General features: G+C 46.3%; 2 protein-coding genes, 1 long non-coding RNA gene and 1 other non-coding gene across 7 annotated transcripts in view; 2 read left to right on the top strand and 2 right to left on the bottom strand.

Moving 5' to 3' along the window:
* The window catches only part of CYFIP2 (cytoplasmic FMR1 interacting protein 2), a 108357-nt gene extending 102484 nt beyond the window's left edge, over nt 1-5873 (bottom strand). For 2 of the 3 annotated variants that reach the window (XM_031449411.2, XM_064484491.1), the window contains exon 1: nt 5760-5873. The gene's annotated coding sequence lies outside the window, so the exon portion shown is untranslated. Of the gene's footprint in view, nt 1-5355; nt 5501-5759 lie in introns of those variants that run through there. The other variant, XM_064484490.1, reaches the window with a different exon arrangement.
* Nucleotides 5874-5920: 47 nt separating this feature from the next.
* Nucleotides 5921-27482, top strand: part of LOC116152342 (uncharacterized) — a 61237-nt gene continuing 39675 nt past the window's right edge. Inside the window, exon 1 of the long non-coding RNA XR_010380407.1 lies at nt 5921-6854. This is a non-coding gene — a long non-coding RNA (uncharacterized LOC116152342). The remainder of the gene's footprint in view (nt 6855-27482) is intronic.
* Nucleotides 8572-8762, top strand: LOC116152401 (U2 spliceosomal RNA). Its single transcript, XR_004136035.1, has one exon. It is a non-coding gene; the product is annotated as a U2 spliceosomal RNA (small nuclear RNA).
* Nucleotides 13963-27482, bottom strand: part of ITK (IL2 inducible T cell kinase) — a 56805-nt gene continuing 43285 nt past the window's right edge. Inside the window, exons 9-18 of one of the 2 annotated variants that reach the window (XR_004135951.2) lie at nt 25458-25540; nt 23582-23715; nt 23111-23185; nt 20983-21154; nt 20376-20592; nt 19266-19330; nt 19057-19175; nt 18135-18292; nt 15155-16393; nt 13963-15058 (exon numbers count right to left, since the gene is read on the bottom strand). Coding sequence is in view for 1 of the 2 variants with exons in the window: in XM_010987245.3 (XP_010985547.1) it covers nt 16322-16393; nt 18135-18292; nt 19057-19175; nt 19266-19330; nt 20376-20592; nt 20983-21154; nt 23111-23185; nt 23582-23715; nt 25458-25540 (1095 nt within the window). In the remaining variant the exon portion in view is untranslated. Of the gene's footprint in view, nt 16394-18134; nt 18293-19056; nt 19176-19265; nt 19331-20375; nt 20593-20982; nt 21155-23110; nt 23186-23581; nt 23716-25457; nt 25541-27482 lie in introns of both variants that reach the window. The other variant, XM_010987245.3, reaches the window with a different exon arrangement.

Raw genomic sequence — 27482 nt, 5'->3', positions numbered from 1 at the left:
GAGAAGCTGCCTCTCGGAGGCACCTGCTAAAACTCAGAAAGGGAAGCCAGCACATCTGCTGTGGAAACAAAGAGCAAGACCGGAGTTGGGCCCCCGGCTCGGAGCACGCAAAACTCAGCTTCACGGATGTGAAGGTACAACTCGAATGTGGCTCAGTCCGAAGACTGACAGAGGCCCCCAAGCCACGCTCTCAGTCACTCTAAAAGGGCAGTTTCCCTGTCTGTAAAATATGAAGGTTGACCTGGCTGTAGTTTTCAACCATGACGGCAACACCTCTGTTGTGAAGGTTATTGTGGGAACTTGTCCTAACAACCGATTAGTGAGGTTTGCAAACAAGGTGCTGTTTACGATGTGTGAGGGAGAGTTCAGAGTCCTCCCAGAGTATCAAGAGAATGTCCATCTCTTTCCTTGAGTGGGAGAAGATGGGGTAAAGTCGGGGAGGGGATTGGCTGCCAGAGGTGATGTGTTGAGTGTGTTGAGATTTCCCATCAAATGTACTTACAAAAAACAAAAAACAAAACCAAAAGCAACTAGTTAGGAATCACTGAACTTGAGCCTCCCTCAGGGTCCTTCCAACTCAAAAAGCAAATGACTGTAACCATAGGTGGGACTCTCCACTGTGGCCAGGGAGCTCAGGGGGCCTTAAACCGGCTGATGGACATTCTTACCTTGTGCCTTTGCTCAAACTCTCTCCACTCTCTCATGGACAGTCCTCTCTCTCGCCTTCTTATATCCTACCCTTGAGCACTGTCAAGTCCCAATTCAAGACAGGCCTCCTCCATGAAGGTCTGACCAACTGAACTCCACCACCACCTTCATTTCTTGGATTCCTATAGCACTCACAGTCTGGAGTCCATAATTTCCCACTTCATTATAAACTGCTTTATATTTTACTAATTCTTTGGATCACCAAAAATGGCAAGGATAGTCATCTTTAGTGGGGAGGGGATTTGACCCGTAACAACTAGCACAGAACCGGCCACAGCTTAGGCATTACTTGCTTAACTGACACTCCATGAGTGGTTTGTTGAATGCACAGGCTAGTGGCCAAAATTCAAGTCTTTTGGTTAAAAAAAAACAAAACACAAAATTTAAAACATCATGGTCCCTTAAGGCACCATATCTAAGTCATCCTTATTACTACACAAATCAGAGATTATCTTTAGAAAATTCTTCTGCCATACAGTTTCCACCTCAAACCATAAAAAGCAGAACCTCACTTCTCTTTCCCGCATGAAGGTAGAGCACACTTAGGAGGCTGACGGCTGACACCTAGTTTTGAATCTCGTCTCTCCACTCATCCCTTGCCACAATCGGTCTTAAGGCATCACATTTCAAAAGCACAAACAGAAAGTCATTCTCAGGTATTCTTTCACTTAACACTGAATTACTGAGTGTCTCCCATGAGGGTCAGGCCAGCAGATTCTCTCCGATCTTAGCTGGGCTTTTAGTCAAGTTAGACAATCCTCTCATTCATGCCCAGCTGATTTCTTATTCCACCCACAGAGGCAGCTGTTCCAAACCTTCAGACGTCTCCTGCACTTTCCGAACCAGCCCACCACCTTTAGTTTCTGCAGAGGACCTCATCTCCTGCCTTTTTTAGGAGACAGAGACCACACACCACGGACGGACTAAACATCCCTCCGTTCCACGAAGAGATGCCCGCCTGAGAATCGCTGCTCTCAGACGGCCCACGGATGATGCAGACACAAACCCAGAAGGCCTATTGATGAAGTCATCCCTGGGTCTTTCTCGGGCAGCTCTCCCGAGGGGCATGTTGACTTTCCTCTCTCCTTGCACCATTTCTGAGCTGCCCCAAGTCTATCAAAATGCCACTCAGCCAGAATGACATCTGCAAGAAATTCTGGTTGAACCCAAGCTCCGCCTTCTCAAAACAATTTCTTTCAAGAACCTGCACCCAATTTTTTTTCACCTTTGTTACCAGGGTCCAAGAAGTATGGCCTGAGTGGTAGCCCTTAATGGCACATCACACACATGAGCGGCCGTGGTGAGGGAGCCAGGACCAAAACTCTTTGCATCCTGGGAGGCATTCCACACCCACTGACCGAATTCTGAAGGGTCTTTGTACAGACAAGGGCAGCCACGAGCCTTGACAGAATCTATGAATCACAAAGTGCCTTTCAGTCTCCTTTCAGCTGGCTCCGTGGTACAGAGAGGCCACAGATTCGTCTTCTTAAATTGACACATGATATATAATGAATAAACTGTTCCTTTAGGAATGGAGGGCAGCCATCCAAAGGAGCCACACGTTCAGGAACTTCCTTCTCTTGTCTGTTTCCAGGGCCTTTTCTTCTCAGACAGGGTTTATAGACATTATCTCACCCGCGGGCTCCTGTGTTACCTATAGGTAACAAGCGGGGCAGGCTGCTTTCAGTTCCCCATTCTCAAAGCCAGGGATGTAGTGGCTGATGGCACACAGCAAGTCAGGGATAAATCTTGTGTCCGAAGATCACTGTGCTCTTCTGTCTGCCCGGGCAGCAAAGCATGCCCTCAACATTTTTGAGTTGGATTGCAAAATGCTCCATGTATGTACACAGAGGAAGAGGTCCTTCCTGATCTGTGTGTGTTGAAATGTGAGAACTACCTCTGGGCTTCTGCTCAGCATACACACTCCCTCCCCTTCTCTGCCTACTCAAGTTATACTCCGGCTTCCCTGTGCTCCTCCAGAGCACGTCCTCACTGACACCACGTCTTATCAAGGGCATCCCTTCTTCTGGTTACCTTTTACAGGTCAACCTAGGAAAAGCAAAATTCAGGAAGGCTCTGGAGGTAGAAGGATTGGTAAGAATTCTGGGTCGACTGCATGCATGAGCCACACTGTTAATGATTATGTAATTAAATTACACTATAACAACTGTAACAACATATATATATAAATATAATAGTACGTATTATGTGCTAGACACTCTATGCAGCCCTTTGATGCATCCCTTGTTTCATAAGAGCCTCCAACGAAGGACCAGCTCCTTCCCCGCCACTGCGGGCCTGCCACGTCACTGCCCAGAGGCATGCTCCACCTCCTTGCCCCACCTCCACTACTAACACAGAGTCCATCCTTAGATTTGGGCTTGTGCCTCAGAATAATAAGACCAAAGGCCTTTTACAAAGGCTCCTATGAGGTGACTGATGTCTGGTTTCGTCAACTACAAGTGAATAATTAATACTTGCCAGGACAGAAATGGACTCATTGTTATGGTGGCCACGTGGAGGCTACAAAAGGCGATTTTGTGCAGCTCTTGGTGGAACCCTGGGGCCAACAGCGGCCAAAAGAAACCTCTTTGACAGGGTAGGCTGATCCTCAAACGTGGAGGCTGGAGCTCGGCACTGTTTTCCAGGAGTGCTGTTCCCAATGTTAATTAGCTTGTTGCCTATTCATCACCTAATTCGGCTTGCTGGTCAGTGACAGCAGCAGAGGCCCACCGAATGCCAGAGAGGGCACCATATATGAGGGGGGAAAGGAATTGTTCCTCCAGGACCCTTTTCCAGTTTTTAAATTCTTGTCTACCTCCTTCTCCGGCCCAGCCTTTGATTTGATTTGAGTTGAGTTAAACCTCTCCAGTCCTGCTGGATTTTATACCCCACTCTTGGGTCTTATGCCTAAAACAAGTTTTTCCTTTTCCATTTCCAGCAGGGACTGAACCAGGCAGGCTTGGGTGCCTATAGAACCAGTTAGAACCGGCCAGGAAATATAATAAAGAAGCTTAGTGAGCAGAGTGCTAATGCCCCCAGCCAGAGGCTCAGCCTGCAGGCCTCGCCAGAGGAACTGGCTTTGTGAGAAACAACACACTCTTCTTGTGGCCCAGTAGCTGCCCTGGTAGACAGCAGCCAGAGCCAACAAGCACTTCTCTATAGGAAAGTTTCACCTCCTCCAAGTGGACACTGGGTGCTCAACAATGCCTTCTAGTGACTGTAACCCCCGACCAGTTACACATACACACACACACACACACACACACACATATGCACGTGCACACACACACACTCCTATGGTATTTTTGCCCTTAGGGCTAAAGCTACCCTCTCAGTAAGCAAACAGAGCTGACAGCTGCTAGATACAGTCATTTCAGCGAGCTGTTCCCCAAAATTGCCACCCAGCTGCCCACTCCCACTTTCAGCCCAATGCCTGAAATCACATCATTAGAGATGCCAAATATTTTTTGATTTAAAGCTTTGTTTCCAAAAGTTCATCAAAATGCCTCTGTTTCTTTTCTGGTCAAATGACTTCTCAGGCACCTGCTCTGCATCTAATGGGAAATTCTTTTGTATTTAGCTCTTGAGGATAAATGTGTTCACTGGTTCCTTTCTTGAAAACTATTTTGACACAGGAGAATGGTGGGTGGTGGTGGAGCACAGGGCACTGTATGGAAGTGGAGGTGGGAGGTCTCAGGGCCACAGAGGTCTAATGGTGGAGAAAACAACCTCCAAGGCCTTCACAATCCTGCCCAGGGATATGGACCCAGATTTTTGCCCGGCAACATCCGTGATCTCCATGGTGGCCAGCATGGCTTGCAACAAGGGCTGTGCCTAAAAGTAAGGTAAAACACCCTCTGCCCTAAAGGAGACAGAGGCAGGAGACGGAAAAGGGGAGTGTGGAAATCAGCACTCTCCTGATTTGCCCCTCATGCCCGCAGGACTCCCTGACCATGCCATGAAGGCACAAGCTGGCAGGAAAAGATCCTTGTCCCCTTCCTGGCCTGGCTGTAAGGGGAGCTGATGGTCCATCAGCCTTTGGTGAGTCTTTCTGCTGTGCTGGGGAAACTAGGCGAGTAGAGGTCTAAGTCAGATTCCCTGGGCTGGTGAGGGCACCTGAGCAGTCCCAGTGTACTTTTCTGCGAGGTTCCTCACACAGAGAACCATACTCCTGTCGGACCATGCTTCCCGCCCCTAGCCCCACTGCCACACAGAGAGCACGCCCTTCTCTTCCTTTTCATATGGTGAAAAGGCGGGGGCGGGGGAGGGCGATGTCCTGCAAAGCAGAACCACTACATACAGGTAGACATCTTCCCGATTCTTCAGAAGCCATGAAAACCCAACCTTTTCTCCAGGAGTCAGCCCACTCATCCCCTTCCCACCCCCTTCCCCCCTCCCTCCCCGCCCTCAGACAGCCGGGAGAGAGAGCAATGCTAGGCCAGAAGGCTTCAAAGCGGGTCAGGCTTGCCTCCTCTCTCAGGCTTGCCCCCACCAGCAAACATCGCTGCTTTGACCCTCGCCCCACCCATCTCACGTTCACCGCAGGCAGCCGTGTACCGGAGGAAGCTGCCAGGAGGGCCCAGGCGGCTCTCGCTGGCCCTACGGTAGGTGATGGTGGCTGCAACGACAGAGGCTCTGCAGTACCTGGGCGCCAGGAGGTCGCCGCGGCCGAGCTCGCGGCCGCTACGGAGCTCGGGAGGAGCGCCGCTTTCTCCCGGGCGGATCGCTCGCGTCCAGGCCGCGCACCTGCTGCTGCAGCCACCGCCGCGGCGCCCCAGTTCCGTCGTGAGCCGGCGCCTCCCCACCGGGGGTCCGCGCCCCAGGGCCCAGGGTGCGCTTGAGCGGGTAGAGGGCCGTGCCGGGCCTGGAGCCCAACCTCCGGGGGCTTCCGGAGGCCCCAGGCCGCGCTAGCGCGGCCGCCACGCCGAGCGCCCCCCGCGGGCTAGGAGGAGGGGTGCCGGCGCCTAGCGCATCCTCACGGCCGCGTCGCCATCCCCAGCAGCATCCTGGTCCCCACGCCGGCCCCCAGGCCTGCGAGCGACGCCTACCTGAGTGTGCCGCAGGTCTAGGGAAGCCGCCCGAAGCTTCGGCGGGGCCCCGCGCCGGGGCGCAGGATGCTCTGCGGGGCTCTGCTCCCCGGCTGCTGCGCTCGGCCCCGCCCCTCCAGCCGCCGCGGCTCCTCCTCCGCCCCGGGGCCCCGCCCCTTCGCCGCCCTGGCTGTCGCACAAAGAGCAGGAAATGGCTGCGGCCCGGGGCTCCGGGTGCTCCCCTCTACGCGGCCGACGCGTCCCGGACCTGCAGCCCCGGCTCCCGCCCCAGGAGAACCAGCCGCGCCGCTTAGGGAGCATTTGTCCCCAGGCTCCCCAAGGCCCCCCAGGCCTGGGAACTACACCTGCAGCCGTGGGAGAATTGAAGCCTTGGGCTCCATTCGCATCTCATTGATCTCACATTATCTCCAAGTGCTCATTTATCTACTTAATGTTTGTCGAGCACCTATTTTGTTCCAAGCCCGGTGCCAGGAGCTGAGTATGCACTGGTGTACAGAAGACAGGGTTCCTGCCCTTTCGGAGCTCATCACCTACCAGGAGAGATGGGCATAAATTTACCTAGCAAACGTCCAGTTCCAGCTGGGAGACGTTCTGTGAAGGAGACGGACAGGGTGAGGTGATAGAAAATAAACCTGAGGGCTGGGGAGAGGGGGCTTCCAGCAATGGAGTTGGAGCCCAAATGCTGCTCCTCTGGTCAAGAATACCTGCTCGCCCTCCTTGTCAATTCCTTGAGGCCGAGCCCCTGAAGCTGCCATCTCTTAAGCAGGGACCTGCCTCAATTTCTTTCAAGGTAAATTAATTGCCTAGTGGACAAAAAGACAAATACATGGTGACAGGAAGTGTTTCCTGGCAAAGCCCGGGAAGGAACTGAGAGAGTAGGCATCTTTCTCTTCAAGACTTACCTGCTAGGTAGGGCTCTCGGAAGAAATGGTTTTCCCTTTGAGATGCAGCCACGTGGGCCTTCAGACCTGGCTGAAGTCAGAAAGCACCAAATTCTCGCTTTGGGATCCCTGAGCAGGACCCTTCACCGCTCTGTTCCTGAGATGCCGCCATACTTAATGTGTGGAATAATTGTTGCCTTTCATACTCCACAAGGTAAATAATTGAAAAGCATCTGAAATGTTTTAAAGTTAAGAGGGAAAGTCTTGCTGCAGGGGAAACTTTCTGAAATATTTCCAACGGGCTCACAAATTTATAGTTAATCACTTAGCTATTTCTATCAGGGACTATTTATAGAGGAGCCCCATTACTCAACTCTCAGCAAAGAACTCGTGGAAGTCTTTGCCTTCAGTGATGTCATATCATTTCCCTCAGCATTCAGGATCCTTTGTGGTTTGATGTTACATCACTCATTCTAATTTAAATTGCTATTTCAGAAAGGATGACTTTTATTTATATATATATATATACACACACATTTCTGTCCCTAATATCATATGAGAAAGCTGTGGGGGTGTTTGTGGAGGACGGCTTTAAAAATGAAACTGAGGTTTCTTTCTTGGTTTTAATTTTTCATTTTTCACTGTGATCCTTGGGATTCGGGGTGTCAGTGATTACAAATATGTAACAAGAGGTTGGATTTTCATTCTAAACGGCATATTATTTTGAATGTTGCAGATTTCTGGAAGACATATTTCTCCCTGTGGTTCCTTCCCTGCCTTTTCACCTTGCAGGAGCACATTGCTTAAAAACCAAAGATGATTACATGTATATTTGATTAGATCTGAGGCAAAAATAATTCCCTGGCCCCTAATTCTATTTACTTGTAAGGGGAAGCAATATGGTCTTGTTGAAACCACTGTTTCAGAAATCCAGAGGCTTGCCTTTTGGTCCTGGTTTTGCAACCAAGGGATCTTAGATAAGTCACTTCACCTCTGTTTCTTCATCTATGCAATGAAGTAGGTTAGATATACTTTCAGGTCCTTCTGCAGGTGGAAAATTGCAAGGGTTAAAACAAAGGACCTGCCCCTGCCATGCTTAAAGCACTTCACTAGCTCCCCACTGCCCTCAAGATGGAGCCAAAATTCCTTACCATGACCTCCCAGGGTCTCCATGATCTGGTGTCTACCTCTCCAGCCTCTTCTGCTGTGAACAAGCTCACTGTGCTTCAGCTAAAAGGAATCTTTTAGTTCTCGAAACGTGCTGTGTTATCACTTGAATGTGGCCTTTGCACAAGCTGAGCTTTTTGGCTTGGAATGATCTGTTCTCCTTTCCCTGCCCCTTCTAAACTTTTCCCCCCACAATGCTGCCTAACTTACATTCATGCTTCTAGTATCCACTTAGCTGTCACTTTCTCCATGACCCCTCCATGTTTGGGTTAGGTTAGAGTCAGCTGTCCAGGCTCCCATAGCTCCCTGGGCTTCCTCCATCATACCACCTGTTACGCTGTGTTGTAACAGTGCGCGTACTTACCTGCATACCATCACTTGAGCATAAAATCTAAGAGAGCAGAGATATGTCTTGCTCCCCATTGCATCCTCAGATCTTCGTACATAATGGGAATTCTATTCTGTAAAATAATAGAAACAATAGTAAAAATACGTCAAATGAATAATTACAAGTGATATCTTAGCTTACACATTGCTGTTGAAATTTGTAGCCATCTGCCTACTGCCTTCAGATATCCTTCCCGTCCAACCCCAGGCTGCACCATCACTAATGTGAGGACCACAGCTATGAAGCAAGAATTGCTTTGCCACTTGCACAGCTGTGGGCCATGCGTTGTGGTTCTGTGTGTGGCAACAGTACCTTGTTTTTAGAAAAGCCCCAAGTCAGTTAGGATATCTAGGTCTCCATTTAAAATCCATCACACATCACTTCTTGACCTTTTGGCTAAGATCAAGTGTAGTATCTGTCTTCATCAGTTTAATATCTGATACATCCTCTATCTGAGAACAGTATGTTAAATGGATTTTTGGAGCATGGAGTTGGAATAGGATCTTGCTCTGTCCAATCCACACATTGACCTGGTATTGTAGTACTTCCAGGAACGGTGCACCACTTTGGGGAAATAAAGCTGTTACAAAAAAATTTTTTAATAAATTGAATGAAATCTATCACAGACCTTGCTTCATAGAAACTGATAGTGGAATATCTAGAATGGGTGAGAGAATTGGAGAGAAATATAACTACTACCATTAACAGTGATGGCTGACACTGACCAAATGCATTATCTCATTTTGTATTCAAAATTATCCTATGAGGAAACTGTAATTGTGAGCCTCCTTTTATAACTGAGGAAACTAAGGCAGGCTAAATAACTTGCCCGAGGTAGTGAAACCAAAACTCACGCTCTTAACTTTTACCCAAAATTATATCCAGCTTCATTTTCCCTGAATCCTTGTTTTCAATACACGTGCTGCCTTATTCTAAAACACCTTTAAAGCAAGTTATGGAGATGTATTATATTAAAATTTTCTAAAATTAGTAATACACATTTTTTAAAAAGGAGGAAAAGGGTATGATATGGAGAGAAAAATGTGAAAAATACAAAAAATATCTCCACGTGCTATGGGCTTGCTGCAGTGGGCTCACACGTTTGGTTTGTGAAGTTAAGCATTCGTGTAGTTAGCAGGAAAAGAAACAACTTGATGATCAGCTACACAATTTACATTGTCCATTAGATAAAACCTGACCACTTGCTCAAAATTGCCTCATTTTACAGACGAAAGAACTGGGGCCCAGGGAAGGGAAGGGTTGACCAAGACCAACTAGACCCAGACCTAGGTCTTTCTATTGGAAACTGGGTTGCCTATTTCCTTTTTGAATCTGAAATAATTTCTTAAAGCATATATTTTATTTTATTTTTTGGTGGGGAGTGGTAATTCAGTGCATTTACTTATTTATTCTTAAAGGAGGTACTGGGGATTGAACCCAGGACCTCATGCATGCTAAGCATGCACTCTACCACTTGAGCTATACCCTCCCCTGTAAAACATATATTTTAAACTAACATTTATTGGGTGTTTATTTGGAATCAGTCTCTATGCCAAGTACTGTGTATAGATGGGCTAATTTTATCCTCACAATATCCTCACAAGTGGCCTTGTTTTACAGATGAAATATTGAGGGCTGTTTTGCTATTGAAACACTGCAGCTCCGTCCTGGGCTATTTGGAAATGCATTCCTCCCCCCCCCCCCCTTCTCTGCAGCCTTTCTTTCACTTTGCTCCCTTCCCACAACTTCTAGAGAACTGGCCTCCCTTGAAGGTCAGATATTTCACATATAACTTGACAGCAAAGAACCTTTCATCCTTGTTTAAACAAATATATTTACAACAATTTTGGATAAGAACTGATAAGGAGGGTTTGAGCATATTCCAAACCAGACTTGGAAAGCAACAGCATAGCTGAGCTACAGTGGGGTTGGCTTCTCAAAGGCTGGCATAGGTGACCTTATAATCAGTCCCAAAGAATGGTTGGGAACATGGAATTTGGGAACACACAGGTCTGGCTTCAAGCCCCCATTCTGCCCCTTAATAACTGGGACAATGAATGGTTTTCCTAAATTACTGAGCCCTGTTCTCATCTGTAAAATTGAGAAGATCGTAATTGTACCTATCCCTTGGGTTCTTGGAAGATTCAATGAAAGGATAAATGTAACCCACTAAGCAAAGCCCTCATAAATGCTCCAAAAGGGGAGACTTTATTGTTTTTATTATTATTACCATGGCTCAAATTTCAGTGTGATCTCTAGGAAGAGTGCAGGACTTGGAATAAGCTCTGAGTTCTAGGCTTATTTGAGTTAAGTAGCTCTGCTACCTCAGGCATTCTGTGAATCTCTTTCCCTTTCTGTCAAGTGTCCCCTCACCTGCCCTTCATCTCAAAGCTACTGTGGAGATTGAATATCATCTTAGATAGGAAAATGCTTTGAGATATACACAACAGAAAAGCAAATAAATAGATGTTTGTATGGCTTGTCTCAGCTTATAGACACTGTACTCGAAATTAGAAGATGGAAAGGGACCAGGAACTCCTCAGTAGCCTAGATGAGTGGAGAGAGTTGTGGGTAGATGTGAACCTGGAGGGTGAGGAATCAGAATCCACTAGGCTCCTTTAACTGATTCTCCAGGACGTGTTGGCTTTGGGCCCCAAAGTTCCCATTCCTAACATAAAAATAATGCATGGGAGGAAGGTGGAACAAAATATGTTCCTATTATGCACGTGGATTCCTCTGCCTGGAACATCCTCGCAGACCGTCTCTTCCTCAGCAACGTCCATTTACTCTCCAAGACACAGCTCAGACATCACTTCCTCTAGGAAGCCCTCCCGGATCCTTTGGGTGTTTTCACTCATTCTGTCTCCCTGGATTGTGACCGCTGCTCCATCAGCTCACCTACAACAGCCCTTTACAGTCACAGTTGACTCTCATCATTTGGTAGTTAGGTTTTATTTATAAAGTCACCTGATCTGCACACAACCTTGTTTTAGGCACGTTTCTATTCAAAAGTAGCTTATTTAATATGTATTGTTGCTTCATTAACATGAAACTCACAGTCAACAGCACTATGACTCAGGCTGAATAAGACTCACCTAAGACACACCTTTTCCTTGTAAGGTGGGTCTCAGCCTTCCTGCACTTGGGAACGCTAGACAGCACCTCAGCTGGATGCTTGAGGGCCATTTTAAACAGCAAAACGACCAGTAAAAAGTACACAAGTGCAAAAAACATGGCACTCGATAGACCTCAGAAAAGACTTGTTGATAGTATGAGCTGAAATGCAAAAGTAAAATCTCTCCTTGTTCGACCTTGGTAGGGAGTGTGCATGTAGGGTGACTTAAATTTTTCGCTGCTCTGGGCACAAGCAGGCCATGAGTGACTGTGAAAGGGCTGCAAGAATTGATTTGGGGTTACAAATACATTTTAGTGAGCGGGTGACTTTGCAAGTATAGAATCTGCAAATAGAGAGGATCAACTGTATTTATTTATGTGTTGGACTTTTTTTTTTCCCGCTAGCCTGAGGCTTCTTGCAGGAAGCTTGGCTTCCATACTAGGTGTCCTCTCTGGTTCCTGCAGACCCACTCCACTCTTCTCACCCTGCCCTCTGCCCTGGAGACTGACCTCTGTGAACTCCTCTGCGAGGATTTCCTGGTCCTCCGGTCTCCAGATGGGTCTGGCCAACAAGAAGCCCCAGTAGTTGATTGGGGAAGGGAGGAGAGTGGAGTCAGCATGTTTATTCCACAGCTTCCTCCTTGTGATGCCACCTTGGGCTTCGTCTGTCCCTCACTAAAGGTCATCTCCTCTCGAGGGAACCTTCTCCAGGTGACTCTCTGCCTCCACATTCAAGTGACCACTTCCATTCCTCACTTCTTTGGCCCTCGGGGTGGTATCTGCTTCTTGGCTGTTACTTCCCTCTGTGCCACTTCCTGTGGCTTTTCTAACCCTGAAATGCACTGTGTTAAATAGTCCTTTTTAAATAAGCTCTCCTTGAATTATCTTAATTTAACTGTAATGTGTTTGGTCCAAAACTGATAAGATAGCTTATTCGTCTTATGCATCTGACACAGTGCCAAGTCATAGCAGGTGAATGGTAACTTTAATCGCAGAGTCATAAAACACACACACACACACACACACACACACACACACACACACACACACACACTGCTGCCACCAAGAGGTGGCTCTGGGGAGTGGGCTTTATTGCACCAAATTTCCAGCACCTCCCTCAAAGCCACTGCAAATAAGTATCTACTCTAAGTAAAAACACGGGCTCTCCTTGTGAATGCAGCTTCAACTCCACCCTCCTCTTCCTGATTGGATTGCCTTCCAGAGCCCCTCTAACAAGAGGAGCTGCAGTTTTTTTCTGCACATGCACACGTGTGTGCACGGAAAACACTACCCATTTTGCTGAATGGAGTATGATCTGCCTATTCCTCAGTGGAGGCCTCGTTTTTGGGGAGAATCCAGGCTGAGTAGGGTCTGCAGGATAAACGATCTGAGAAGCAGATCTGTTCATCCAATCGGATTTAGAAGTTTCCTCTCTGAATCATTTGCCAGTGGGAGTCAAGCCCAAAGGTAAATCCCACAAAGGACCGTGTGGAAGCCACAGGCTTTCTAAACCTGTACCTAGTGGTCCTCTGATGCATGAGCTGACTCCTGCCATGCACCTGGGCATTTGGTGAACCGAAAGGTACAGGGAGAGCTCAACACACCAAAACTATAACTCAGCTTTTATTTCACTGGGATTTTAAGAGGGAGAATAGCTGTGCATTGCTGTCCAACTGTGACTGAAGAACTCCGAATTGCAATTTCCACGTGTCACCCACATAACAGATGACAGTGAATGAGTATGAACAATAACTGGTACTAGGGGCAGGACAAAAAATCATCTCCAAATTGGTTTATCATCCACCAGCTTTGCCTCTCCCAAATCCACTCACAACACTGCTGCCAGAGTATATTTTTAAACACAGATTTGACCTTCTCTCCATGTTCAATGACACTTTTCTCTCTACAACTAGAGTTGCAACATTTTTTGTGTTTTAAAATCTAGGTCCTTGCCTAGATTTATAGCCTCCGTTTCAATGTCTTTCCGTTCTGTTATCCTCACCCTTGCTGAGACCACACACACCCCTTATGCTCCAGCGATGGTCAACTGATAATAGCCTCCCAGGACATTTTGTTTCCTCTGTCCCTCCACCTGGAAAGTATTTCTCTTATTTCTGCTCAGGGGCTTGCCTAATAAAAACATAATTCATCTTCAAACCTGAGTCAGACATGCTGTCTCCTGTGACAGTGCTTCCCAAACTTTAATGTGCATATGATCACCTGCAGATCTTGTTAAAATACAAATTCTCATTCAGTGAGTCTCAGGGTGGAGGCAGAGAATTTGCATTTCTCCCAAGCCGGTCATATTGCTGTTGCTGGTTTAGGTTCTAGGAAGTTTCCGCTGATGTTACCTTATGCCGGATAGATTCCATCACTTTTTCTGGGCTCTTTGACCATATTTCTGTTGGTACTCTAATTGCTGTATTATAATTTTACTTGTTCAAATGTCTGCCTTCCCAACCATGCCTGGAGTTTCTTTAAAGTAAAGACTGTCTCTTTTTCATCTTTGTTTCTGTAGCACTCAGCACGGTGTATCAGAGGAACCTAGGAAATACTTGATGTTTATTTGTTGAGCAAATGTTGAATGATACATAGTCTTTACTTGCCTATGGAATTTAAAACCACATAACCATTATTATTTAAGGAAAACTTTTGGTTGTTTGACATTTGGATAAATATGGACACAGGTCTTTCAAACCATATTTACTAAAATACACAATTTATTTGACAGACGTAGCTTTTAACTTGGTGAGCTTTACAAAGGGTAAGAGATATTTGTAACATTTTTATCCTGCACATTAGCAATGACTGTACACTAATAAATATTCAACCTATCAAAATATAAATACATTGTCTCAAAAGGTACAAAATGCAAAATCTATAAAATGCATCTAGAACCAAAATTTTATATAGGGAAATTCCCTGTGAACACATGGCACCATTTTCAAAATGTGAGAGGGAAAGAAAAAAAAAAAAAAAAAACCAGGCAGGAAGCCCATTTTCAGGATAGGACTCTCGACCTGTGTTCACTTAAAGCCTCAATGAACCTGAGCTTAGATGAGATAATACCATGCAAGGGAGAATTTTCTAAACCATACCACAGAAATCAGGGCATCTGTATCTCCAGCCGGTCAAAATATCACATGATTTAGAATGAGGTGATTTCAACACCACCCAATAATCTAAGTGTCTTATCTGAACACCTCAGGAAAATGAAATCTCTCTTACATCAGGGAATACCCTTCCCCACAAAGTGTCCAGGAAAACCACAGCTGGCTCAAAGTTGGAATGATAATTAAAGGAAGCATTTATGCTTCTGCAGGAGAATCTCTTAAAGCTGCTTTGAAGCCCAGCTATAATGGATTCATGCAACGTAACTCTGCTGGCTTGGGTGAATCAAAGGGTTAATTACTCCTTTAGTAACTCCGAAGTTATTAACTCTGATGGAGGTGAGGATACTGATGAGGGAAAAAAGCTCCTATTCCAAGTTGAAGGGCTGCACCGCCAACCTCGCTGGGCTGTGCAGGAGCAGCCTAAGTCGCTGATGGTGCTATGTTGTTGGCTTCTTCATGGGCTTTTTTTGTCTTTCCCCTCTGCTGTATTGATCTCCTCTGTAATCCCTTTCACCCTCAGTAGGAGGCAGTGCTGAATAAAAACGGAGAAGTTGCACCTGAGTCAGACCGACGTGGGCCGGAGTTCCAGCTCTATACTTTCTAGCTCTGTCACTTCAGGCAGGTGTCCAGGCTTTTCTGTAAAATGGGAATAATAAAATCTCATGGGGTCAGTGTGAACTCACGGTGAACTGAGATTCTGCAGATAAGGCTTGTAGCTCAGTGCACATTCACCTTGCATATTCAAGTGCTCAGTCAACAGTAGGCATCCTTGTGCATCTTCAAAGGTCTCCACTCAGTTCCTGACTCAGTTTCCATCCAGATAGTTCGAGCAAGTACAGACCCTTTGTTCCTCTCCTAGAATTTTGGGGAGACTTGAAGTCTCAACCTTAAAGTTGCAAATCTCTAGGGCTTAAACAAGCTTCCATTTCTCTGCCAGGCCACACCACCCAGCACAGGGCTGCCCTCTGGTGATGAGGGTGGAAGAATTCAGAGAGGAGACTGATTCTTGGAGGACTCAGTCAGAGTCAGTGTTCAGAAGCCATTACTTCCTCCTAGGATGCCTGCGCAAGCATCCTGTGCAGAAGGGGAGGCAGAGTCACGCTTGGCTTGGCAGTAAAGGTAAGCGTCCAAGTGGTAACAATCCGAGGCCTTTCTCTGTACCAGTCGGTTCCACCATCTGATGCCCAGACACCAGATACCCAACGACCCAATAGTGGGATCAGAGTTGTTCACCCCAGTGCATCATGCTCCCACCAAGGAGAGAGGTGGCAGTGTACTCTATGGGTGAAAAATAAATCTGCTTCTCAGAACATCCGGCCTCTGATGTAAGCAGCTGTTCCATCATCCTCTAAGGCAGGAAGCTGCGGCTGACAGCATCATAGCGCACAGCTTACTCTTTCTGACTTTAATTAACTCACTGGCTCTCTCGGAAAAAAAGAGTCGTGCTCCTCCTTCTTCTGGCCTCATATCCTCGGATTCTGTGTTGTCGGGTCAAATAAAAAGCCCCTTGCCCATAAACTTTAGATCCCTATTTAAAAGAATAATGAAAGTAACAATCTGGGGTCCTCCCCCATCTCTCCCTTTCTCTAAGAAGTGCAAGAAATGTGCCCTGAAAGCTGTCAGTTGAGGTTTGCGCACCGCCAGAGACAGAGGCCGGGGGGAGGGGAGAGACATCGCCGCTGCTCTGGCCCCGCCCCCAGTTCAGTGGCGGAGCCTCCCGCCGGTGACCCAGTGCCAGCCTCTGTCAGGGTGCTGCCTCTGCAGCAGCTTAGGGACTGGCGCACAGGCCAGCTGCCTCTGGGAGTCCTGTGCCGGTGGCAGCTCTTAATGCTCTATGGAGGGAAGGCTCCCTTCCCCCACTCAGGATCTGCAGCCTGGGGCCCAGCGCTGAGTCTCTGTTCAAAGTCCCAATTCTGCGATTTCAGACAGTTGACTCAAGAGTCTGGAGAAAGGGGGCCGGTTTTCTGGTTTCTAGAAAGGGAAGAAAAGAACTCTGTGAGTTCCTCGTACTTGTGTGGCATAGCTAAATCTAAAGCAAGCCAGAATTAAATAGCAGTACCCTCTGCTGATTTTTAAATAGGCTTCCCTATATATTATACTGGAGGCCATTATGTCTTAGTTGTTAATAGCTGGTATTTTAGAATCATAAAGCTTGCTTTTGAATCTCAGCTTTTCCACTCATTAGCTGTGTGACCTTGAGCAGGTTACTTAACCTCTTTGAACCTCAGCTTTGTCATCTGTAAAATGGGGATAATACTATTATCTGTCTCATAAGATTGTTGTCAGAAATAAGTAAAATCATGTATAAAAATACAGCATAAAATAAGGCTAAATAACACCCCCAAAGAGAAAATACTTAGATATAAATCTCACAAAACCTGTATAGGATCTATATTAGGAAAAATACAATTCTAAAACAAGAAATCAAAGAAGATCTTAATAAATGGAGAAATATTCCATGTTCATGGATAGGAAGAATTTGTATTGTTAAGATGACATTTTTTTTCGACTTGATCTATAGGTTTGACACAATCACATTAAGAATCCCAGCAAATTATTTTGTAGATATTATCAAATGGACATTTGTCAGAACTCATAGAACTGTGCAGTAAAAACAGTGAACCTTAATGTAAATTATGGGCTTTAGTTAACAATAATGTATCAGTGGTGGCTGATTAATTGTAACAAGTGTACCACACTAATACTAATTAATATTATTAATAGTAGAGAAGGGCATACGAGAACTCTCTCCACTATTTGCTCAATTTTCTATACACCTAAAACTTCTAAACAATAAGGTCTATTAATTTTTAAAAATTAATAGAAGTTAAAGAGAAAAAAGTACTAAGTAAATGTCGACTATCATAATTGTTATAATATTTAATTCTTGTCAGGTGGACTAGATTTATTTTGTGCACTTTTTTATGTCTTTATTGCTTATTTCATTGTTTCTGATGACAAAAGCTCTATGAACTTAACAGATCAGGCTTCATTTAATTCTCTTACCAGTAAGAAAAAGGAGGTTCAGAGAATGGTGCAAGATTAATGATTAAGAAATAATAAAGCTGAGATAAAACCCAAGTATCCTGTACTTTTCCAGTCCTCCCTTGTTACCCTTCAATGATCTGAATTTGTGCTACCTCTCTGTTTAGCAACTTTCAACTGTGGTTGAAATTTAAAACTTCCTAACTCAACGAAGGACATCTAAGACTCATGCTGATGTGACTTGAGGCATAGCCTGTCAGCCAAGGATAACTGAGCTGTCTGGAGGGTGCAGAGTAATTGAATCCCATTCTGAATTGTTATATGAATAAAATTAGTTTTAATTCAGTCATTTTAATATTTTCGCAGCACTAGTGAACCTCTGTTCACCAGTTTATAGAACTGACTTCGTGTAGACTTAATGGTTTTATGATGTTACAGATTTTTGTTCCTCAGAAAATTGACATAGGCCTTATCCTCTCGTCCTTTCTGACAGTATGTTGATGGCTTGTAACATTATATTGCAAATCAAATAATATTTAAGGTCCCTGCAAGCTCGTTTAGGGATGGAGAACTTCTTTAGTTAATTGATGCTCAGAGTTGCTTTCCTGCTAATCTATTTTGTCATCCCTACTGCCTCATCCTCTAAGAGGGCTCCTTTCTTTAGGGATGGGAGCAGAGCTTGAAGTTGCAGATTACAATGCGGAGGGAAACCACTTCCTTTACTGACCTCTTTCCAGCAATGATTCATGATCTGGTAGATATGTGATGAGGCCAATCGGGGCTTGTATAACCGAAATCCAGTGGTGATGTCTTCCACCACCTCTGAGTTGCTTCGGTTTTCATATGGGATTTTGCCCTCGCTGAAGACTTCCCACATCAGCACACCTATGAAAAATGGTGAGTGCAGCACAGATACGGTAATGTTCATAAATAGCACAGAAAACAAACAAACAAACAAACTTACATCTAGAAGTCACAGACTCCTTGACATTAGGATTCAAGTCCCTACCACCAGAAAGTACAATATCAAGCCACCTGAGGCCCACTGAGCCGGCACTATTTCCAAAGAACAGAGATTTCCCAACCTTCCTAGTGGTGAAGAACTTTCAAGCTCAGCCCTTTGTTATATCTAACTCAAATGCTACTACTAACAGTTGCAGGGGGTGTAAACTCAAATGTCTACACGTGATGTAAATGAATGAAGTGGATGAGGTGTGCTAGAATAGGGACTAGTGAGGACTGTGGAAAATTGGAGGTCAAAACTTCTGTCTTAAGGGGACAGCTCTGATTTAGCTCCAGCCAACATAGGGCACATGGGAATGAGAGCTCTGGATTGCAGCATTTTCTGATTTTTAAAGAGAAGTCATAAATTGGGAGTTTTAAAATATAAACTCAATTTGATTTTTAAAAAATAGCTGTCACCAGAATCCTGTTCTCTCTTTTATTACTACCCGTCACTTCAAAAATGTCCAAGAACAAATATGGCAGTGAGGGCCCCTTCATTCTTTCCAGAGCTGTTTTTACAGATACCCAGTGGGATGCCCTCACCACCCAGCATTCAGGGAAAGTAGGGTTGCCTGAATTTGACAAATAAAGCAGCTGGCCCACAGTCCCAGGTCATGTGGGTGTGGGGCCAGAACGACACTCACCGAAGGACCACACATCCGACTTGCTGCTGTAGCGACTGAAAGAGAAGACTTCCGGGGACGCCCACTTCACCGGGAATTTGGTGCCTGTGGAACTGGTGTACTGATCATCAAGGACGAACCTGGGAAGAGAGTGGAGACAGGATGTCCCAGTGTCCTGGGGGCCTTGTGTCCTATTCCTGAGACTCTGCCAGCACCACATCCCATATTACCTTGTCATTCCAAAGTCGGACACCTTGATGACTTGATTTTCTCCAACTAAACAATTCCGGGCAGCCTGGAGAGGAGACAGGCAAACAAAAGGGAAAGGAAAACTTGGTGGGTAATCAGTAATTAAGGAGTCTCCTATAATCATAGTCCTTTGCTTATCTAAGCACTGTTGTATAGGGGCAAAGAGGAGCTTCATGAATGTTAATTAAGCTTCACTGGTGCCTGATGGGAAGTTGTATGTGTAAGATCTTTATCAGTTTTTTTTTGGGGGGGGTGGTAATTAGGTTTATTTATTTATTTATTTTTTAATGGAGGCACTAGGGATTGAACCTAGGACCTCATGCATGCTAAGCATGTGCTCTACCACTGAGCTACAGCCTCCCCCCTACAGATTCTTTATCAGGATGAGTAAATCTGGTCTTTTATCTTCATTCCTGGGATCCTAATCCGAAAAGAAATCCATGATGTTGTGTAACCAACGATAAACTCCAGTGTAACCTGATGTTAATCTTAGGGACGGTACAGAGAAGCTGTCACCCACTTGACTAAAATAAGAATATTTTGAGGTTGCTGATTCTCTTAAAACTATTCTTCAGTAGGAAGAGCACCTGGTCCCTAATTCATATCACAGAATGTTGCACGGGAAGAACCCTTAGCAATAAAAGATCCAGTGAGTCTCAAATATTAATCTGCTTGCAAATCCCAATGCAGGGTCAGGGGGAAGACATGTTAAAATGAATAGTCTGGAGCCCCAACCCCCAGAGATTCTGAGGCTGGATTTACAATCACCCCAATGTGATTCTGATAGATTCCTGGAAGGTACTTGGAGAAAACAGGTGCTTGTCAATTTCCCTCATTTTACCAAGGGGAAACCAAGACCTAGAGAGGTTAAGGAGAGGCTGTTAGCTTCCTTTTGGAAGAGTGTAAACTCCGACTTAGTGGGGTAACGTGAGGACATCCCAAAGTTGGGGCAGGGAGGAGGAGGCTAAGAGGGGGAGGGATGGCCTGTGCCTTGTTACTGATTCAAGCACCCCCGTCTTGGTAGCTCTCTGTTTCAGTGGGACACACCCCTTCACCCTGGGCCTGCGGGGCTTTGCCAGGCACACTCTTACCAGGTCTCTGTGGATAACACACTCCTTCTCCAGGTAGGCCATGCCCTCACACACGTCCAGGCACATGCCCAGCAGGGTCTCTGCGGCAAAGAGCCCCCGCTGGCTGCGTAGGTAGTCGGACAGGCAGCCGTGCTCCATGAACTCAAACACCAGACAGAGGGGGGATTGCTCCAGGCACACTCCATAGAGCTGGACCAGTTTGGGGTGAGAGAGTTTCCTGGAAAAAATGGCAAGGGAGGAGATGGTCTATATTCAGTCTCCCAAGAATACACTCCCTCCCCTCAAACAAAAACACGTCATTGAGCTGAGACCCAAAGGCCAGCAGGTGGTCAGCTGGTGTGGGTGAGGACGAACACAGGCCATTGTGGCTGGCATGCTGTGAACCAGAGGAGTGATGCGTAGGCAATGAGACTGGGGAGCAGGCAAGGCCAGACCAGGGAGGGCCTCGCAGGCCACAGCGAGGAGTTGGGTTTCGTTCTCCTTGCCTTAGGAAGCCATCGCTGGACTCAAGCAGGGAAGGGGCACAAGATGGCCTCAGAATGGTCTTTAAAGGACACAGCACATCCTCCCGAGGGCATCTCTGCGTGCTCTTGATTTGCCTACTCACATCATAACTTCAGCCTCCTCTATGAAGTCCTCTTCCGACATGGCCCCTTCCTGAATGGTTTTGATGGCCACCTTGTCCTTGTTGAGCCAGTAGCCCAGATGCACCAACCCAAACTGCCCGCTGCCAATCTCCTGCACAAAAGTGAGCTCCGAGGGATCAATCATCCACTTCCCTGGAAGAGAAAGAGAGGGGTTTCCAGAGTTGGTAAGCAGTGGATATGAGCTATAGGAATACCAGGAGATTATGTAACCCTATATAGAATGTTAGCCTATTGTTAATACAACTCCAAAATGGCAAAGGGTATAAGCCCTTATACTTAGAACTATAGATAGATAAGAATTATTATCTTTTCTTCCCAGATAATAACATAGACTATGCACTGAAAACCAAGAAAAATGTGTGTGGGGACAATTACATGGCAAGAGGAAGGAAGGTAGCACTAATTGAGATATGAAAGAAAGTCAAGGAGTGGGGAGGGTAGAGCTCAGTGGTAGAGTGCGTGCTTAGCATGCACAAGGTCCTGGGTTCAATCCCCAGTACCTCCATTAAAAATAAATAAAATTTAAAAACCCTAATTACCCCCCTCCCACCTCTAAATTAAAAAAAAAGTCAAGGAAAGGGTCCTTGGAAGGTCCCAACCATTTCCTATACCTGATCGAAAAATTTTGGCAGGGGAAGGGCACAGCTCAAGTGGTAGAGCTCATGCTTAGCATGCACAAGGTCCTGGGTTCAATCCCCAGTACCCCCTCCAAAAATAAATAAATAAATAAACCTAATTGCCTGACCCTGCCTTAAAAAAATAGGAATAGAAAATTTTTTATTGTGATTTTTCACATAGAGTGAATTTAATTTGAACTGATTATTCTTGCATTCATTTATCCATCAAGAGCATCCGTGATGAACAGCGCACTCACAAGGCCTTAGCAGGGGTAGTGGTAAGGTGGTGGATTCCGAGAGGACCAGTACAGAGGGACAAGCCAGCACAGGGTCTGTGCTCAATAAATGTTCAATAAGTGAATAAAAGGGCTCCAAATCTCAACTTTCCCACAAACCAAGTAAGTGGGTGCATAAGATACTCTCTGGGCTTCCATCCAGCTTGGACACATTAGGATTCTTCAGGTGTTAGAATTATTTTATTAAAGGAGGCGAAGGGGCATTATTCTTTCCTGATTCTTGATCGAGTACCATAAACAGTTCAATTTCTGCCTCTTCGAGGCAGAGACTCAACAGAAAACTGTACTGAGCACTTCCTGTGCACAGATACATTGCTGGTCAAGGACGGAGAACCCGTGGCAGTGTGTCTCAAAGTGTTACCCCCCCGTGTCAAAATCACCTAGGGTGCTTGTTGAAAATGCAACTCGAGGACCCCACTGTCAGGGGTTGTGTTTTGGTAAGTGTTGGGTTGCGGCCAGGAGTCAACACTTTTAATAAGCATCATAGATCACTTTGATGTACACTGAAGTTTGAGAACCACCATTCTAGAAGATATAAAATGAAAATTACACCAGCCTTCTCAGCCAGCACAGTTTGAACCAGGGGATTCAAACTCAAATGCCTTCAGATTCCAGGCAGAACATCACAAGTGGATGAAACCGTTCCACAGGACAAGAAGGACAAGCAGACCCTATGGCACTGGAGGTGCATGCCTGCCTAAAAGCATTCAAAAATATTTTAATACAGTGCTAGGCAGACACTTCTGGATGCGGCTCGCTTATAGCCCTTGCCATGGACTCATACCCCAAAAAACTAGATGTTACAGACGTTCCTGAAGATAGGCAGGAACCCAGGGCTACAGCACTCATTTCCAATGTTTTTTTTCTAATAGCATTTAGCAGAGTGCTGTGTACAAAGTGGGTCCTCAATAAACACTTCATTGATGAACTGTTACCTGAAACCAATGGATATTGACCAAGATAAATGTGCCTATATATATATATCTATGTATATCTTAACACACACACATTGTAAATGTTCATTTGTGCACACCATCTCCAGACAGTGTACCTGTTTTCATGATCATTTTAAGTCTGGTGAAGAGGGCTCATGGAAAGTGCATTCAGAATTTGCCCCAGAACTTTAGGGATGTGAATTTGTGCAAATGCATAACATTCCCAAATGCATTGCTTACCATATCTCAGCCCTGCGGTGACTGGGGCTCTCTGCCTCCAGGAACAAACTGGATACCGGAGTCTAGTGACCAGGCCTGGGTTGATTAAAAAGTGAAACGTCATCAGAGCTTTACTGCACCAACCATTCAAGTCAAATCACCAAGAAAAAAAAAAAATATACTCCAATGCAAAAGCTATTTTCATTTCTGGAAAACAAATTTCCAAAGCCCCATCACTGATGTTACACCCTCCTGGAGAAGCAGTGTAATATCACAGGTGGGCAGGAAATGAAATCTCATGATTCTAGCAGGAGAATTTGCTAATGGAAAATACACAATGTAGTCAAATATTTGGCATCCTTTTCTATTTATATATTTAGTTATTATTTAGGGTCGGCTTGTCTGAGATGAAGAAACCCCGTGGAGCGTTTGTCAGTTTTCTCCAGTGTGGCCTGTGTGGGTGCCCCTCTGGCCCCGTCCCTTAGAACTCACCTCCTCCGTTGTGCTGGTGATAATTGACGAGGAGCGGAATGGAATCAAACACATACTTTTCAGCCACGTAATATCGCTTGGGGTTGTCATTTGTTTCTTTGATGTGATAGTGCTTTATGCAGGGGTTGTTCTCACTTAAACAAATGAAATATAAATGCGGTGATTATTAAGAAACAATGTTTTGACACAAAAATGTCTACTGGTAGCAGATTCCTATTCGCTCTGTGTTTCACCCTCTCACAAGGACAGCAGATGTATTTCAACTTGTGTGTCAGTCTTGACAGATTGGCCCCGGGTGCTGGGTTAAGAAGGACCTGCTGAGGTTGTATCTGGACCCAGTTAGAATCGGTACCAAGATTGATTGGTGATGTTTCTTCCACAACCACAGAACGGGGGAGTAGTCTTGTAAGTGCTGTATGTTTGCCTTCCCTGCTGTTTGGACTTAATCATCAGCAAATGTTAAGGAAGCATCCTGGCCCCTTCATACTTACTTGACTTTGGGTAGCGAAGAGTTAACATAGCCGCCCTGACTGCTATTCTTAGAAAGGCGTGCTTGCAAGGTTGGCCCTTGGCTGGCATCTGAGAACTTGGATTTCAGGAGGGCTCTCGCCATTCTCTAACTGATGCGGATGGCACCCTGTGCCTAAACTGTATAAACAATGTGGCTTGTGCTCAACGCTTGCTTTTCTTCTGAGAGTCTGGAGTTCTGCTGTGTGCTAGGCAAAGGGTGCTCCGTGACCAGCCCCCACTGAAAGCCTTGAGCGCTGAGTCTCTCCTGTGCTTCCCTAGTGGTCACCATCTCACCCCTGCTGTTGCACTCGGGGCCGGGGGAATGAAGCACGTCCGGCGTGATCTACCAGGAGAGGGCTCTTGAGAGTTGGCGTCTGCCTTCCTAGTGAGTCATTGACCGTGGGCTGATCTTGGGGACCGCCAACACAGCCTGTATCTCTTGTTTCTTCTCCATCTTACGGAGCGGCCGGTCCCAGGCCCGGCAGAGGCACGGCGCCTCTGTGATGGGCACCGTCTTCTTTCCCCGCCCTGGACCGCGCCCCTGCTCTTCACCACCTGCCTATGTCCCGCTCTTGCTCCGAGTCTTACTGATGCCCTCAATCCTCTAACAAGTATTCCCTGAGGGCACCTTACAAAGTATTTTTCTCTCTTCTCTTAATTTTAATGGACTTTGGTCATTGCCAAACTGCTTAGCTCTTACTGATTTTCTAGTTAGAAGAGAATTTGAGACCTGGAAAGGCTCTTAGACATTGCTTTACAGGGAAGGAAGCTGAGGTCTGGAGAAGACAGAGCAGCAGTGAGGGTCAGTCAGCCGGCTGGAGCTCCTCTCTCCTCCCTCCTCTCCCCTTTCTCGTGTTCCGTTGCCTCAGAAGGGGCCGGCAGCCCTCTGTGCGAATGGAGCATGGTAGTCCCTGCCTTCCGGGCTTATGAGGGTTGGCAATGTTCTGCAAGATTCTGGCACGTAGTCACGACTCAGTAAGTATACGCAGCCTTATTAGCAGAGCTAGACCCAGATTTCGTGTCTTCTCACTTGCAGTCAAAAGTATCTTTTCTGTTCTTCTTTGTATTAAATTATAAACTCAGCAAACAAGGGCCAGGTATTTTATTTCTTTAGAGGTGTGCACTCAGGGCTGCTAGCTGGGAGGAGAACCTGGCACCCGGCCCCAGCTCTGTCACTTTCCAGCTGAGTGACTTTAGTTATGGCTTTAATCTCTCTGACCTTGGTTTTCTCGGAGGGATCAGGGGAAACACACCAATTCTAGTGACCCCCACCCCTTGCACTGTCCGATATGCTACTGTGTGGTCCATGGCTCACCCACCCCAGGACTGGCTCTCCCCACTTTGCTGAGCTGAGTTGGCACCATACCTTACGATGGCCTTGGTGAAAACAGACACGGTGTATGTTCCGGGAGTCCTGGAGTCTCGTACCATGAAGGCTCCTTCTTTGCCCTGGAATGATTAGAAAGAATGGAAAATTAGTGATCCCCGGAAACCAGGCTCGTGCATGCAGCTGCACCTCCTTGCCTGTACAAGGAGGCAATACTGGAGGGCAGCTTGGCCCGGGGCAGATTTTCAGCAATAATGGCTGCCATGTCATTGATTCGTTCGAGAGAGATTTCTTGAGCTCCTACCAAGGGGCCAAGACTGTTCTAGAGGTGACTGACCTAGACAGTAAACAAAGGCAAACAGAGAGAATCTCTGTCCTCTTGGGACTCATTACAGATGTTGTCCAACCGTCACCACAGCATTGCACACAAGGGATTTTTATCCTCAGTTTCCTGGTGAGGATGCCGAGTGCCTCAGAGCTGAGGTGACCTTCTCATGCCCCGCAAATGCAAGTGGCAGACCTGGGATCTGAACCTTGAATGTGGCAGGTGAGCCAAACCCATGCCCTTTCTACCAGGCCACGGCACCTCCATTCAACCAATGTTAGAAGCCGCTTCTCTGTTCTCCCACAAGGGCACAACGCTTTCTGCTCTGGAAGCTCCATCAGTTCCTTAATGGGAATATATGTTGCAGGTCCTTTCCTGAGTGCCGGCTTTGCTGCAGGGCAGAGAACACGAAGCTGCTGGTGGCAGCTGCTGTTGGTTCGTGAGGGAAGTGGGGAGAAGGGAAAGCCCTCAGAATGGACCCTTCGCCCCCTTTGATAACTTTGCCAGTGCTGATGAATATGTGCAGAGAGACCAGTTTACTCACTCTTGGTAGGAACCTTAAAACCTTAACTCTGTTTTAACTACTTTGTATCTAATGGTCTGTTCCTCCCCAGCTGTAAATCTGTGCAGGTGGAATTTGCAAAGCCTATTATTACGGTTTATTTAACTTAGACATAGTGAGGGCCACAAGCGGAGGCCAGAGAGAGACAGGAGCCTCATGTGGTGGGCAGACACTTGCAGTGTATGGAACAAAGGATACACAGTTAGAACAACATAAGCCCCTCCACCTGCCAATCCCAAAGGTAGGTCATCTACACATGCAAATAATACAGACAGATGGCCATGCTAATTGTTTGAATCCTAGAAGCTCGGGGTTAGAAAAGACTTTAGAAAGATTCTCTAGCCCAGTGTTATCACAACCTCAGCACTATGGACACCTGGGGGCCCAGTAATTCTTTGCTGGGGGGCTGTCCTGCACATTATAGGATGTTTAGCAGCCTCCCTGACCCCTGTCAACTGGATGCCAGACATCATCACGTGTTCCCGGGGGACAAAATCACCCCTGGTTGGGAACCACTGATCCGGCCTGACTCCCTACACCCCCGTGTCCCACCCTTTGTTGATAATCACAACCACACGAAGAGGCTGAAGCACAACAGAAGACAAAACCAAACAACCACCACAAGCAGTTGACCTCGCCCCCTCCTCCCTCCAACGCACTTAGAATCTCCAGGACTGGGACCCTGGGACCTGAACTTTTAAAAGGCTTGTCATGTGACTCTCAAGGCCGTCCAGCGTTGGTCTCCACTGACCCAACCAAACGTGCAGGTCCTATTTATAACAGTCCTGGAGAGCAGTCTCTGTCTTTGGAAGGAACACTGACAGTTAGAAAGCTCATCCCCGCACAGAAACATAACCTGCTTCCTCTGACTTGGCCCTAAACTTGCAGAGGGGCGCCAGAGTGGGGGACAGTCAGCCTTTACATCAATGTGCATCCTTGCCAAACCTGTCGTTTAACCACAAAAACTTCGTGAGACTCTCAACACTCATTCTTATCTCTGCTTAGAGTCTCAAGAGTCTCTTTTGAAATCTGAGAGAAGGGGAGGGTGCGGGAATTAGATGAAGGCGGTCAAAAGGTACAGACTTCCAGTTATAAAATAAGCCCTGGGGATGTAACGTACAGCCTGGTGACTGCAGTTAACCAGACTGTACTGTATGTTTGAAAGTTGCTAAGAGAG

This window comes from Camelus dromedarius, chromosome 3, assembly GCF_036321535.1.
Source record: "Camelus dromedarius isolate mCamDro1 chromosome 3, mCamDro1.pat, whole genome shotgun sequence".
NCBI classification, from domain to species: Eukaryota; Metazoa; Chordata; class Mammalia; order Artiodactyla; family Camelidae; genus Camelus; species Camelus dromedarius.
Note: the sequence above shows the minus strand (reverse complement) of the source record. Positions and strands in the feature narration are given on the sequence as shown.